The sequence below is a fragment of the Haliotis rufescens genome, unplaced genomic scaffold, assembly GCF_023055435.1.
Source record: "Haliotis rufescens isolate VD_foot unplaced genomic scaffold, xgHalRufe1.0.p SCAF_64, whole genome shotgun sequence".
NCBI classification, from domain to species: domain Eukaryota; kingdom Metazoa; phylum Mollusca; class Gastropoda; order Lepetellida; family Haliotidae; genus Haliotis; species Haliotis rufescens.
In genome coordinates this window covers 514,073-530,873 of record NW_025964355.1, presented here as the reverse complement: position 1 = coordinate 530,873, position 16,801 = coordinate 514,073, and the positions used below count along the sequence as shown (strand labels likewise).

General features: G+C 44.5%; 1 protein-coding gene across 2 annotated transcripts in view; it reads left to right on the top strand.

Annotated features, from left to right (window-relative positions):
* Window positions 1-16,801, top strand: part of LOC124119222 (protein PML-like) — a 73,369-nt gene that overhangs the window by 22,367 nt on the left and 34,201 nt on the right. For both annotated transcript variants that reach the window (XM_048387085.1, XM_046481670.2), the window contains one exon: window positions 63-121. In XM_048387085.1, the coding sequence (XP_048243042.1) occupies window positions 63-121 (59 nt within the window). The remainder of the gene's footprint in view (window positions 1-62; window positions 122-16,801) is intronic.

Genomic DNA, 16,801 nt, shown 5'->3' with positions numbered 1-16,801 from the left:
ACACATTCTTTCTTTTGTTGATTTTAGAAAGCATTAATTTAACAACTCATTTTCTCAATCAGGAATCTTCACAGAAGATCAAGCACCAACGCATCTGGACAGCCAAACGCCGTTGCAAGAGGTAAGGATATTTTAAACATGTTAAATTTATGTTTTTACATATTTTGTCTTCAATGAAAAGACTAAATTTAGTTACAATATCACACCTTTGGCTATTGTCGAGAAATATTGCTGTGAATCCTCTTTCAAGGCCAAGAAAATATATTCTCCCCGTAAATGCATGTCCATATGTAACTGGACTGAAGGAAAGGCTGAATTAGTATTGAAAATCATGAGTTTATTTACATACTTAGGGAACACATTAATGAATTGAACAGATATTTGCAGATATAAACTGGCTTGAAAGAATATTTTGGGAACAAACAAGTGAAGAATCCTCACTTGCAAATACAAAACGCCATTGCAAGGGAATAGCCAGTCTTAATTGGCTCATCATAGATTAATGCAATTGAGATTATTATGAAATTTGGGGAATTAAGTCTACCAGCAGAAACTTCGACCCAGTTCAAGTGAATATAAAACGTCAATGCAATGGAATAACCAGTCTTGATTTGATGATTCATTGAAAGATGCTACTGAGCTTTTGATGAAAAAATTGGGGACTTTAGTCCACCAGCAGAAATATCGACCCTGACAAGACAAATGTGGGTTCATCTTGTTATAATTAATTTGGATATCGGTTTGAGAATGTTTTGGACAAGGCCCCAGGATCTTTCCACTAACTCGACACTTTCGTTTAAACAATGCTCGATGGACCATGTATTCATGTCAAAGATACGTGGTCAACCGGATTTGGGAAGGTCACGTGTTGTCCCATGTGTCTGATAATGGTTCCACAGTCTTGTAATGGTGCTTGGTGATACGTGGAAAAACTTGGTTAAAGCTGAAGATGATTCTCATGTTTGTAGTAGACCGATGGCGTTGTTGTATTGGACTTCGGTCATTCGTGGCATGTTTTCGCTTTTGGCTCGTTGTAAGATTGTGATGGCATGCAAATGAAAACCCAACATTATAGCCCAACAGGTGACGTTGCAAGTGCTTGTCATCTTGGTGTGTTTCGGTGCCAGACTCTCACATTGTTCTTTTTTTGCGATTTTTCTATCTTTTCTGCAGTACCTCATTCTTTCCACACAAATCCATGAAATAACCAATTCGTTTATGGTATTACATTTGTATGGATTTTGGCAACACTCTATTAGATAATTACGATTTTACTACTTTTGAGGGGTTGGTTTTGCAGAGTATATATAACATGGCCTTTTTAAAGGAATATATTGTATATTTTTTATTTTTGAAAAGTCACATAACATGTTCGCATGGAAATTCAATGACGTGCAACAAAACTGCAACTTCACATGTCGTGTTAAGTTTTGTAACCCACTGTTTTCCCACTGAGCCACCAGGGTAGGTGACGAAAGATTGTTCTATTTTACATGTGTAGACTGCAGATGTGTGCATGCTGCACATGGTCTTTCTCGCAGACACTTTTATCATATTCCTTTCATACTGCCACCTACTGTATTGTTTAACTATAAGGTATGCTGATGTTTTCTTTTAATTTTCTGGTATTTCTTACATTAAGACAGTTCATAAGTTGAATAAAATACTCCTCGGTTTTGGTTGAAAATGTTAAACCTCGAGCTCGGGAAAAGCCCTCGCTCATTTTCAACCTAAACCATGTTGTTTATGCTAAACATAACACTACATGCTGGGGTATCCTCCGAAAACAACTACATGTCTTAAAGAACAAAGTTAATGGTCCAGTGGACAGATAACCCCCTGCTTGTTCCCTTTATCCCCGAATGTAGGAGACTTACAACATACAAATACAAAAACACTGAATAATAGAGTGGTGTTTTCAGGAGTCAGCATATTTGTCTTTAAACATATAAAAAAACATACATGTGTTATGTAACACGTTTAAATGATCATGGAACTTAAAATAGTTGCAATGTGAGTAGTAAGTCATGCAAGTTGTTGTTGTTGTTGCTTTAAGTGTGGTCCTTAGCCTGCTGAATACTTTTCAAAATTCTTAGCCTGGCCTGCTGGATGTATTTTAGCATATGCATTGAAAAGAGAGTGGATGATTTCAAACAGGAGAGGCATTATACAATGGGCCGATTTAACCAAAAGCTCTTGACATTTTCAAGCCCAAAACGAAAACAGAAAAGTTGTACATTTTCTTGAACTTACATGAAATACATGATTGAACGTGAAGCAAGCTCAGCTGGTCAGTGGCAAATACAAGCATGTTATCGTCTTCTCCGTGAGTGAAAAACAGAAATCCCTCACTATCATGTGCAGTTGTCCAGGGCACATCGATATGAACTTCGGATTTTGTAGTAGACAACCTAGGGATAGTGTGGCATCTGTGACGACAGAGGGCGCTGTCTACTTAAGGGAGGGGAAAACTTGATGGCAGTTGTATTTCCCTGTGAGTGGTTGTTGGACTACAAGTTCTCATCAGGTGCCAACATTTTAAATCTTCACACCCCATGCCCTTATGATGCATTTCATATGACTGCAGGTCTGGCTGCCACCATTTGAAATCTTTCCACTCCATTTCCTTATGATGCATCTCCAGTGAGTGCAGGTCTGGCTGCCAACATTTGAAATCTTCCCACTCTATGTCATTATGATGCATCTCCAGTGAGTGCAGCTCTGGCTGCCAACATTTGAAACCTTTCCACTCCATATCCTTATGATGCATCTCCAGTGAGTGCAGGCCTGGCTACTAACATTTGAAATCTTCCCCACTCCATATCCTTATGATGCATCTCCAGTGAGTGCAGGTCTGGTTCCCAACATTTGAAATCTTCCCACTCCATATACTTATGATGCATCTCCAGTGAGTGCAGGTCTGGCTGCCAACATTTGAAATCTTCCCACTCCATATCCTTATGATGCATCTCCAGTGAGTGCAGGTCTGGCTGCCAACATTTGAAATCTTCCCACTCCATTTCCTTATGATGCATCTCCAGTGAGTGCAGGTCTGGCTTCCAACATTTGAAATCTTCCCACTCCATATCCTTATGATGCATCTCCAGTGAGTGCATGTCTAGCTGCCAACATTTGAAATCTTCCAACTCTATGTCATTATGATGCATCTCTAGTGAGTGCATATCTAGCTGCCAACATTTGAAATCTTCCAACTCTATGTCATTATGATGCATCTCTAGTGAGTGCAGGTCTGGCTGCCAACATTTGAAACCTTTCCACTCCATATCCTTATGATGCATCTCCAGTGAGTGCAGGCCTGGCTACTAACATTTGAAATCTTCCCACTCCATATCCTTATGATGCATCTCCAGTGAGTGCAGGTCTGGCTGCCAACATTTGAAATCTTCCCGCTCTATGTCATTATGATGCATCTCCAGTGAGTGCAGGTCTGGCTGCCAACATTTGAAATCTTCCCACTCCATGCCCTTATGATGCATCTCCAGTGAGTGCAGGTCTGGCTGCCAACATTTGAAATCTTCCCACTCTATGTCATTATGATGCATCTCCAGTGAGTGCAGGTCTGGCTGCCAACATTTGAAACCTTTCCACTCGATATCCTTATGATGCATCTCCAGTGAGTGCAGGCCTGGCTACTAACATTTGAAATCTTCCCACTCCATATCCTTATGATGCATCTCCAGTGAGTGCAGGCCTGGCTACTAACATTTGAAATCTTCCCCACTCCATATCCTTATGATGCATCTCCAGTGAGTGCAGGTCTGGTTGCCAACATTTGAAATCTTCCCACTCCATATACTTATGATGCATCTCCAGTGAGTGCAGGTCTGGCTGCCAACATTTGAAATCTTCCCACTCCATATCCTTATGATGCATCTCCAGTGAGTGCAGGTCTGGCTGCCAACATTTGAAATCTTCCCACTCCATTTCCTTATGATGCATCTCCAGTGAGTGCAGGTCTGGCTTCCAACATTTGAAATCTTCCCACTCCATATCCTTATGATGCATCTCCAGTGAGTGCATGTCTAGCTGCCAACATTTGAAATCTTCCAACTCTATGTCAATATGATGCATCTCTAGTGAGTGCATGTATAGCTGCCAACATTTGAAATCTTCCAACTCTATGTCATTATGATGCATCTCTAGTGAGTGCAGGTCTGGCTGCCAACATTTGAAACCTTTCCACTCCATATCCTTATGATGCATCTCCAGTGAGTGCAGGCCTGGCTACTAACATTTGAAATCTTCCCACTCCATATCCTTATGATGCATCTCCAGTGAGTGCAGGTCTGGCTGCCAACATTTGAAATCTTCCCGCTCTATGTCATTATGATGCATCTCCAGTGAGTGCAGGTCTGGCTGCCAACATTTGAAATCTTCCCACTCCATGCCCTTATGATGCATCTCCAGTGAGTGCAGGTCTGGCTGCCAACATTTGAAATCTTCCCACTCTATGTCATTATGATGCATCTCCAGTGAGTGCAGGTCTGGCTGCCAACATTTGAAACCTTTCCACTCGATATCCTTATGATGCATCTCCAGTGAGTGCAGGCCTGGCTACTAACATTTGAAATCTTCCCACTCCATATCCTTATGATGCATCTCCAGGGAGTGCAGGTCTGGCTGCCAACATTTGAAATCTTCCCACTCCATATCCTTATGATGCATCTCCAGTGAGTGCAGGTCTGGCTGCCAACATTTGAAACCTTTCCACTCCATATCCTTATGATGCATCTCCAGTGAATGCAGGTCTGGCTTCCAACATTTGAAATCTTCCCACTCCATATCCTTATGATGCATCTCCAATGAGTGCAGGTCTGGCTTCCAACATTTGAAATCTTCCCACTCCATATCCTTATGATGCATCTCCAGTGAGTGCAGGTCTGGCTGCCAACATTTGAAACCTTTCCACTCCATATCCTTATGATGCATCTCCAGTGAGTGCAGGCCTGGCTACTAACATTTGAAATCTTCCCCACTCCATATCCTTATGATGCATCTCCAGTGAGTGCAGGTCTGGTTGCCAACATTTGAAATCTTCCCACTCCATATACTTATGATGCATCTCCAGTGAGTGCAGGTCTGGCTGCCAACATTTGAAATCTTCCCACTCCATATCCTTATGATGCATCTCCAGTGAGTGCAGGTCTGGCTGCCAACATTTGAAATCTTCCCACTCCATTTCCTTATGATGCATCTCCAGTGAGTGCAGGTCTGGCTTCCAACATTTGAAATCTTCCCACTCCATATCCTTATGATGCATCTCCAGTGAGTGCATGTCTAGCTGCCAACATTTGAAATCTTCCAACTTTATGTCATTATGATGCATCTCTAGTGAGTGCATGTCTAGCTGCCAACATTTGAAATCTTCCAACTCTATGTCCTTATGATGCATCTCTAGTGAGTGCAGGTCTGGCTGCCAACATTTGAAACCTTTCCACTCCATATCCTTATGATGCATCTCCAGTGAGTGCAGGCCTGGCTACTAACATTTGAAATCTTCCCACTCCATATCCTTATGATGCATCTCCAGTGAGTGTAGGTCTGGCTGCCAACATTTGAAATCTTCCCGCTCTATGTCATTATGATGCATCTCCAGTGAGTGCAGGTCTGGCTGCCAACATTTGAAATCTTCCCACTCCATGCCCTTATGATGCATCTCCAGTGAGTGCAGGTCTGGCTGCCAACATTTGAAATCTTCCCACTCTATGTCATTATGATGCATCTCCAGTGAGTGCAGGTCTGGCTGCCAACATTTGAAACCTTTCCACTCCATATCCTTATGATGCATCTCCAGTGAGTGCAGGCCTGGCTACTAACATTTGAAATCTTCCCACTCCATATCCTTATGATGCATCTCCAGTGAGTGCAGGTCTGGCTGCCAACATTTGAAATCTTCCCGCTCTATGTCATTATGATGCATCTCCAGTGTGTGCAGGTCTGGCTGCCAACATTTGAAATCTTTCCACTCCATATCCTTATGATGCATCTCCAGTGAGTGCAGGCCTGGCTTCCAACATTTGAAATCTTCCCACTCCATATCCTTATGATGCATCTCCAGTGAGTGCAGGTCTGCTGCCAACATTTGAAATCTTCCCACTCCATATCCTTATGATGCATCTCCAGGGAGTGCAGGTCTGGCTGCCAACATTTGAAATCTTCCCACTCCATATCCTTATGATGCATCTCCAGTGAGTGCAGGTCTGGCTGCCAACATTTGAAACCTTTCCACTCCATATCCTTATGATGCATCTCCAGTGAATGCAGGTCTGGCTTCCAACATTTGAAATCTTCCCACTCCATATCCTTATGATGCATCTCCAATGAGTGCAGGTCTGGCTTCCAACATTTGAAATCTTCCCACTCCATATCCTTATGATGCATCTTCAGTGACTGCAGGTCTGGCTGCCAACATTTGAAATCTTCCCACTCCATATCCTTATGATGCATCTCCAGTGAGTGCAGGTCTGCCTGCCAACATTTGAAATCTTCCCACTCCACATCCTTATGATGCATCTCCAGTGAGTGCAGGCCTGGCTTCCAACATTTGAAATCTTCCCACTCCACATCCTTATGATGCATCTCCAGTGAGTGCAGGTCTGGCTTCCAACATTTGAAATCTTCCCACTCTATGTCATTATGATGCATCTCCAGTGAGTGCAGGTCTGGCTGCCAACATTTGAAACCTTTCCACTCCATATCCTTATGATGCATCTCCAGTGAGTGCAGGCCTGGCTACTAACATTTGAAATCTTCCCACTCCATATCCTTATGATGCATCTCCAGTGAGTGCAGGTCTGGCTGCCAACATTTGAAATCTTCCCACTCTATGTCATTATGATGCATCTCCAGTGAGTGCAGGTCTGGCTGCCAACATTTGAAATCTTCCCACTCCATGCCCTTATGATGCATCTCCAGTGAGTGCAGGTCTGGCTGCCAACATTTGAAATCTTCCCACTCCATGCCCTTATGATGCATCTCCAGTGAGTGCAGGTCTGGCTGCCAACATTTGAAATCTTCCCACTCTATGTCATTATGATGCATCTCCAGTGAGTGTAGGTCTGGCTACCAACATTTGAAATCTTCCCACTCCATATCCTTATGATGAATCTCCAGTGAGTGCAGGTCTGGCTGCCAACATTTGAAATCTTCCCACTCCATGCCCTTATGATGCATCTCCAGTGAGTGCAGGTCTGGCTGCCAACATTTGAAATCTTCCCACTCTATGTCATTATGATGCATCTCCAGTGAGTGCAGGTCTGGCTGCCAACATTTGAAACCTTTCCACTCCATATCCTTATGATGCATCTCCAGTGAGTGCAGGCCTGGCTACTAACATTTGAAATCTTCCCACTCCATATCCTTATGATGCATCTCCAGTGAGTGCAGGTCTGGCTGCCAACATTTGAAATCTTCCCACTGTATGTCCTTATGATGCATCTCCAGTGAGTGCAGGTCTGGCTGCCAACATTTGAAATCTTCCCACTCCATGCCCTTATGATGCATCTCCAGTGAGTGCAGGTCTGGCTGCCAACATTTGAAATCTTCCCACTCTATGTCATTATGATGCATCTCCAGTGAGTGCAGGTCTGGCTGCCAACATTTGAAACCTTTCCACTCCATATCCTTATGATGCATCTCCAGTGAGTACAGGCCTGGCTACTAACATTTGAAATCTTCCCACTCCATATCCTTATGATGCATCTCCAGTGAGTGCAGGTCTGGCTACTAACATTTGAAATCTTCCCACTCCATATCCTTCTGATGAATCTCCAGTGAGTGTAGGTCTGGGTACCAACATTTGAAATCTTCCCACTCCATATCCTTCTGATGAATCTCCAGTGAGTGTAGGTCTGGCTACCAACATTTGAAATCTTCCCACTCCATATCCTTATGATGAATCTCCAGTGAGTGCAGGTCTGGTTGCCAACATTTGAAATCTTCCCACTCCATATACTTATGATGCATCTCCAGTGAGTGCAGGTCTGGCTGCCAACATTTGAAATCTTCCCACTCCATGTCCTTATGATGCATCTCCAGTGAGTGCAGGTCTGGCTGCCAACATTTGAAATCTTCCCACTCCATTTCCTTATGATGCATCTCCAGTGAGTGCAGGTCTGGCTTCCAACATTTGAAATCTTCCCACTCCATATACTTATGATGCATCTCCAGTGAGTGCATGTCTAGCTGCCAACATTTGAAATCTTCCAACTCTATGTCATTATGATGCATCTCTAGTGAGTGCATGTCTAGCTGCCAACATTTGAAATCTTCCAACTCTATGTCCTTATGATGCATCTCTAGTGAGTGCAGGTCTGGCTGCCAACATTTGAAACCTTTCCACTCCATATCCTTATGATGCATCTTCAGTGAGTGCAGGCCTGGCTACTTACATTTGAAATCTTCCCACTCCATATCCTTATGATGCATCTCCAGTGAGTGCAGGTCTGCCTGCCAACATTTGAAATCTTCCCACTCCACATCCTTATGATGCATCTCCAGTGAGTGCAGGCCTGGCTTCCAACATTTGAAATCTTCCCACTCCATATCCTTATGATGCATCTCCAGTGAGTGCAGGTCTGGCTGCCAACATTTGAAATCTTCCCACTCCATGCCCTTATGATGCATCTCCAGTGAGTGCAGGTCTGGCTTCCAACATTTGAAATCTTCCCACTCTATGTCATTATGATGCATCTCCAGTGAGTGGAGGTCTGGCTGCCAACATTTGAAACCTTTCCACTCCATATCCTTATGATGCATCTCCAGTGAGTGCAGGCCTGGCTACTAACATTTGAAATCTTCCCCACTCCATATCCTTATGATGCATCTCCAGTGAGTGCAGGTCTGGCTGCCAACATTTGAAATCTTCCCGCTCTATGTCATTATGATGCATCTCCAGTGAGTGCAGGTCTGGCTGCCAACATTTGAAATCTTCCCACTCCATGCCCTTATGATGCATCTCCAGTGAGTGCAGGTCTGGCTGCCAACATTTGAAATCTTCCCACTCTATGTCATTATGATGCATCTCCAGTGAGTGCAGGTCTGGCTGCCAACATTTGAAACCTTTCCACTCCATATCCTTATGATGCATCTCCAGTGAGTTCAGGCCTGGCTACTAACATTTGAAATCTTCCCACTCCATATCCTTATGATGCATCTCCAGTGAGTGCAGGTCTGGCTGCCAACATTTGAAATCTTCCCGCTCTATGTCATTATGATGCATCTCCAGTGAGTGCAGGTCTGGCTGCCAACATTTGAAATCTTCCCACTCCATGCCCTTATGATGCATCTCCAGTGAGTGCAGGTCTGGCTACTAACATTTGAAATCTTCCCACTCCATGCCCTTATGATGCATCTCCAGTGAGTGCAGGTCTGGCTACTAACATTTGAAATCTTCCCACTCCATATCCTTATGATGAATCTCCAGTGAGTGTAGGTCTGGCTACCAACATTTGAAATCTTCCCACTCCATATCCTTATGATGCATCTCCAGTGAGTGCAGGTCTGGCTACTAACATTTGAAATCTTCCCACTCCATATCCTTCTGATGAATCTCCAGTGAGTGTAGGTCTGGCTACCAACATTTGAAATCTTCCCACTCCATATCCTTATGATGAATCTCCAGTGAGTGCAGGTCTGGTTGCCAACATTTGAAATCTTCCCACTCCATATACTTATGATGCATCTCCAGTGAGTGCAGGTCTGGCTGCCAACATTTGAAATCTTCCCACTCCATGTCCTTATGATGCATCTCCAGTGAGTGCAGGTCTGGCTGCCAACATTTGAAATCTTCCCACTCCATTTCCTTATGATGCATCTCCAGTGAGTGCAGGTCTGGCTTCCAACATTTGAAATCTTCCCACTCCATATACTTATGATGCATCTCCAGTGAGTGCATGTCTAGCTGCCAACATTTGAAATCTTCCAACTCTTTGTCATTATGATGCATCTCTAGTGAGTGCATGTCTAGCTGCCAACATTTGAAATCTTCCAACTCTATGTCCTTATGATGCATCTCTAGTGAGTGCAGGTCTGGCTGCCAACATTTGAAACCTTTCCACTCCATATCCTTATGATGCATCTCCAGTGAGTGCAGGCCTGGCTACTAACATTTGAAATCTTCCCACTCCATATCCTTATGATGCATCTCCAGTGAGTGCAGGTCTGGCTGCCAACATTTGAAACCTTTCCACTCGATATGCTTATGATGCATCTCCAGTGAGTGCAGGCCTGGCTACTAACATTTGAAATCTTCCCACTCCATATCCTTATGATGCATCTCCAGTGAGTGCAGGTCTGGCTGCCAACATTTGAAATCTTTCCACTCCATATCCTTATGATGCATCTCCAGTGAGTGCAGGCCTGGCTTCCAACATTTGAAATCTTCCCACTCCATATCCTTATGATGCATCTCCAGTGAGTGCAGGTCTGCTGCCAACATTTGAAATCTTCCCACTCCATATCCTTATGATGCATCTCCAGGGAGTGCAGGTCTGGCTGCCAACATTTGAAATCTTCCCACTCCATATCCTTATGATGCATCTCCAGTGAGTGCAGGTTTGGCTGCCAACATTTGAAACCTTTCCACTCCATATCCTTATGATGCATCTCCAGTGAATGCAGGTCTGGCTTCCAACATTTGAAATCTTCCCACTCCATATCCTTATGATGCATCTCCAATGAGTGCAGGTCTGGCTTCCAACATTTGAAATCTTCCCACTCCATATCCTTATGATGCATCTCCAGTGAGTGCAGGTCTGGCTGCCAACATTTGAAATCTTCCCACTCCATATCCTTCTGATGAATCTCCAGTGAGTGTAGGTCTGGCTACCAACATTTGAAATCTTCCCACTCCATATCCTTATGATGAATCTCCAGTGAGTGCAGGTCTGGTTGCCAACATTTGAAATCTTCCCACTCCATATACTTATGATGCATCTCCAGTGAGTGCAGGTCTGGCTGCCAACATTTGAAATCTTCCCACTCCATGTCCTTATGATGCATCTCCAGTGAGTGCAGGTCTGGCTGCCAACATTTGAAATCTTCCCACTCCATTTCCTTATGATGCATCTCCAGTGAGTGCAGGTCTGGCTTCCAACATTTGAAATCTTCCCACTCCATATACTTATGATGCATCTCCAGTGAGTGCATGTCTAGCTGCCAACATTTGAAATCTTCCAACTCTTTGTCATTATGATGCATCTCTAGTGAGTGCATGTCTAGCTGCCAACATTTGAAATCTTCCAACTCTATGTCCTTATGATGCATCTCTAGTGAGTGCAGGTCTGGCTGCCAACATTTGAAACCTTTCCACTCCATATCCTTATGATGCATCTCCAGTGAGTGCAGGCCTGGCTACTAACATTTGAAATCTTCCCACTCCATATCCTTATGATGCATCTCCAGTGAGTGCAGGTCTGGCTGCCAACATTTGAAACCTTTCCACTCGATATGCTTATGATGCATCTCCAGTGAGTGCAGGCCTGGCTACTTACATTTGAAATCTTCCCACTCCATATCCTTATGATGCATCTCCAGTGAGTGCAGGTCTGGCTGCCAACATTTGAAATCTTTCCACTCCATATCCTTATGATGCATCTCCAGTGAGTGCAGGCCTGGCTTCCAACATTTGAAATCTTCCCACTCCATATCCTTATGATGCATCTCCAGTGAGTGCAGGTCTGCTGCCAACATTTGAAATCTTCCCACTCCATATCCTTATGATGCATCTCCAGGGAGTGCAGGTCTGGCTGCCAACATTTGAAATCTTCCCACTCCATATCCTTATGATGCATCTCCAGTGAGTGCAGGTTTGGCTGCCAACATTTGAAACCTTTCCACTCCATATCCTTATGATGCATCTCCAGTGAATGCAGGTCTGGCTTCCAACATTTGAAATCTTCCCACTCCATATCCTTATGATGCATCTCCAATGAGTGCAGGTCTGGCTTCCAACATTTGAAATCTTCCCACTCCATATCCTTATGATGCATCTCCAGTGAGTGCAGGTCTGGCTGCCAACATTTGAAATCTTCCCACTCCATATCCTTATGATGCATCTCCAGTGAGTGCAGGTCTGCCTGCCAACATTTGAAATCTTCCCACTCCACATCCTTATGATGCATCTCCAGTGAGTGCAGGCCTGGCTTCCAACATTTGAAATCTTCCCACTCCACATCCTTATGATGCATCTCCAGTGAGTGCAGGTCTGGCTTCCAACATTTGAAATCTTCCCACTCTATGTCATTATGATGCATCTCCAGTGAGTGCAGGTCTGGCTGCCAACATTTGAAACCTTTCCACTCCATATCCTTATGATGCATCTCCAGTGAGTGCAGGCCTGGCTACTAACATTTGAAATCTTCCCACTCCATATCCTTATGATGCATCTCCAGTGAGTGCAGGTCTGGCTGCCAACATTTGAAATCTTCCCGCTCTATGTCATTATGATGCATCTCCAGTGAGTGCAGGTCTGGCTGCCAACATTTGAAATCTTCCCACTCCATGCCCTTATGATGCATCTCCAGTGAGTGCAGGTCTGGCTGCCAACATTTGAAATCTTCCCACTCCATATCCTTATGATGCATCTCCAGTGAGTGCAGGTCTGGCTGCCAACATTTGAAATCTTCCCGCTCTATGTCATTATGATGCATCTCCAGTGAGTGCAGGTCTGGCTGCCAACATTTGAAATCTTCCCACTCCATGCCCTTATGATGCATCTCCAGTGAGTGCAGGTCTGGCTGCCAACATTTGAAACCTTTCCACTCCATATCCTTATGATGCATCTCCAGTGAGTGCAGGCCTGGCTACTAACATTTGAAATCTTCCCACTCCATATCCTTATGATGCATCTCCAGTGAGTGCAGGTCTGGCTGCCAACATTTGAAATCTTCCCACTCTATGTCATTATGATGCATCTCCAGTGAGTGCAGGTCTGGCTGCCAACATTTGAAATCTTCCCACTCCATGCCCTTATGATGCATCTCCAGTGAGTGCAGGTCTGGCTGCTAACATTTGAAATCTTCCCACTCTATGTCATTATGATGCATCTCCAGTGAGTGCAGGTCTGGCTGCCAACATTTGAAACCTTTCCACTCCATATCCTTATGATGCATCTCCAGTGAGTGCAGGCCTGGCTACTAACATTTGAAATCTTCCCACTCCATATCCTTATGATGCATCTCCAGTGAATGCAGGTCTGGCTACTAACATTTGAAATCTTCCCACTCCATATCCTTCTGATGAATCTCCAGTGAGTGTAGGTCTGGGTACCAACATTTGAAATCTTCCCACTCCATATCCTTCTGATGAATCTCCAGTGAGTGTAGGTCTGGCTACCAACATTTGAAATCTTCCCACTCCATATCCTTATGATGAATCTCCAGTGAGTGCAGGTCTAGTTGCCAACATTTGAAATCTTCCCACTCCATATACTTATGATGCATCTCCAGTGAGTGCAGGTCTGGCTGCCAACATTTGAAATCTTCCCACTCCATGTCCTTATGATGCATCTCCAGTGAGTGCAGGTCTGGCTGCCAACATTTGAAATCTTCCCACTCCATTTCCTTATGATGCATCTCCAGTGAGTGCAGGTCTGGCTTCCAACATTTGAAATCTTCCCACTCCATATACTTATGATGCATCTCCAGTGAGTGCATGTCTAGCTGCCAACATTTGAAATCTTCCAACTCTATGTCATTATGATGCATCTCTAGTGAGTGCATGTCTGGCTGCCAACATTTGAAATCTTCCAACTCTATGTCCTTATGATGCATCTCTAGTGAGTGCAGGTCTGGCTGCCAACATTTGAAACCTTTCCACTCCATATCCTTATGATGCATCTTCAGTGAGTGCAGGCCTGGCTACTTACATTTGAAATCTTCCCACTCCATATCCTTATGATGCATCTCCAGTGAGTGCAGGTCTGCCTGCCAACATTTGAAATCTTCCCACTCCACATCCTTATGATGCATCTCCAGTGAGTGCAGGTCTGGCTTCCAACATTTGAAATCTTCCCACTCCATATCCTTATGATGCATCTCCAGTGAGTGCAGGTCTGGCTGCCAACATTTGAAATCTTCCCACTCCATGCCCTTATGATGCATCTCCAGTGAGTGCAGGTCTGGCTTCCAACATTTGAAATCTTCCCACTCTATGTCATTATGATGCATCTCCAGTGAGTGGAGGTCTGGCTGCCAACATTTGAAACCTTTCCACTCCATATCCTTATGATGCATCTCCAGTGAGTGCAGGCCTGGCTACTAACATTTGAAATCTTCCCGCTCCATATCCTTATGATGCATCTCCAGTGAGTGCATGTCTGGTTGCCAATATTTGAAATCTTCCCACTCCATGTCCTTATGATGCATCCCCAGTGAGTGCAGGTCTGGCTGCCAACATTTGAAATCTTCCCACTCCATATCTTTCTGATGAATCTCCAGTGAGTGCAGGTCTGGCTGCCAACATTTGAAATCTTCCCGCTCTATGTCATTATGATGCATCTCCAGTGAGTGCAGGTCTGGCTGCCAACATTTGAAATCTTCCCACTCCATGCCCTTATGATGCATCTCCAGTGAGTGCAGGTCTGGCTGCCAACATTTGAAATCTTCCCACTCTATGTCATTATGATGCATCTCCAGTGAGTGCAGGTCTGGCTTCCAACATTTGAAACCTTTCCACTCCATATCCTTATGATGCATCTCCAGTGAGTGCAGGTCTGGCTGCCAACATTTGAAACCTTTCCACTCCATATCCTTCTGATGAATCTCCAGTGAGTGCAGGCCTGGCTGCCAACATTTGAAATCTTCCCACTCTATGTCATTATGATGCATCTCCAGTGAGTGCAGGTCTGGCTGCCAACATTTGAAATCTTCCCACTCCATGCCCTTATGATGCATCTCCAGTGAGTGCAGGTCTGGCTGCCAACATTTGAAATCTTCCCACTCCATGCCCTTATGATGCATCTCCAGTGAGTGCAGGTCTGGCTGCCAACATTTGAAATCTTCCCACTCTATGTCATTATGATGCATCTCCAGTGAGTGCAGGTCTGGCTGCCAACATTTGAAACCTTTCCACTCCATATCCTTATGATGCATCTCCAGTGAGTGCAGGCCTGGCTACTAACATTTGAAATCTTCCCACTCCATATCCTTATGATGCATCTCCAGTGAGTGCAGGTCTGGCTACTAACATTTGAAATCTTCCCACTCCATATCCTTCTGATGAATCTCCAGTGAGTGTAGGTCTGGGTACCAACATTTGAAATCTTCCCACTCCATATCCTTCTGATGAATCTCCAGTGAGTGTAGGTCTGGCTACCAACATTTGAAATCTTCCCACTCCATATCCTTATGATGAATCTCCAGTGAGTGCAGGTCTGGTTGCCAACATTTGAAATCTTCCCACTCCATATACTTATGATGCATCTCCAGTGAGTGCAGGTCTGGTTGCCAACATTTGAAATCTTCCCACTCCATATCCTTCTGATGAATCTCCAGTGAGTGTAGGTCTGGCTACCAACATTTGAAATCTTCCCACTCCATATCCTTATGATGAATCTCCAGTGAGTGCAGGTCTGGCTGCCAACATTTGAAATCTTCCCACTCCATGTCCTTATGATGCATCTCTAGTGAGTGCAGGTCTGGCTGCCAACATTTGAAACCTTTCCACTCCATATCCTTATGATGCATCTTCAGTGAGTGCAGGCCTGGCTACTTACATTTGTTTTCCCACTCCATATCCTTATGATGCATCTCCAGTGAGTGCAGGTCTGCCTGCCAACATTTGAAATCTTCCCACTCCACATCCTTATGATGCATCTCCAGTGAGTGCAGGCCTGGCTTCCAACATTTGAAATCTTCCCACTCCATATCCTTATGATGCATCTCCAGTGAGTGCAGGTCTGGCTGCCAACATTTGAAATCTTCCCACTCCATGCCCTTATGATGCATCTCCAGTGAGTGCAGGCCTGGCTACTAACATTTGAAATCTTCCCACTCCATATCCTTATGATGCATCTCCAGTGAGTGCAGGTCTGGCTACTAACATTTGAAATCTTCCCACTCCATATCCTTCTGATGAATCTCCAGTGAGTGTAGGTCTGGGTACCAACATTTGAAATCTTCCCACTCCATATCCTTCTGATGAATCTCCAGTGAGTGTAGGTCTGGCTACCAACATTTGAAATCTTCCCACTCCATATCCTTATGATGAATCTCCAGTGAGTGCAGGTCTGGTTGCCAACATTTGAAATCTTCCCACTCCATATACTTATGATGCATCTCCAGTGAGTGCAGGTCTGGTTGCCAACATTTGAAATCTTCCCACTCCATATCCTTCTGATGAATCTCCAGTGACTGTAGGTCTGGCTACCAACATTTGAAATCTTCCCACTCCATATCCTTATGATGAATCTCCAGTGAGTGCAGGTCTGGCTGCCAACATTTGAAATCTTCCCACTCCATGTCCTTATGATGCATCTCTAGTGAGTGCAGGTCTGGCTGCCAACATTTGAAACCTTTCCACTCCATATCCTTATGATGCATCTTCAGTGAGTGCAGGCCTGGCTACTTACATTTGTTTTCCCACTCCATATCCTTATGATGCATCTCCAGTGAGTGCAGGTCTGCCTGCCAACATTTGAAATCTTCCCACTCCACATCCTTATGATGCATCTCCAGTGAGTGCAGGCCTGGCTTCCAACATTTGAAATCTTCCCACTCCATGCCCTTATGATGCATCTCCAGTGAGTGCAGGTCTGGCTGCCAACATTTGAAATCTTCCC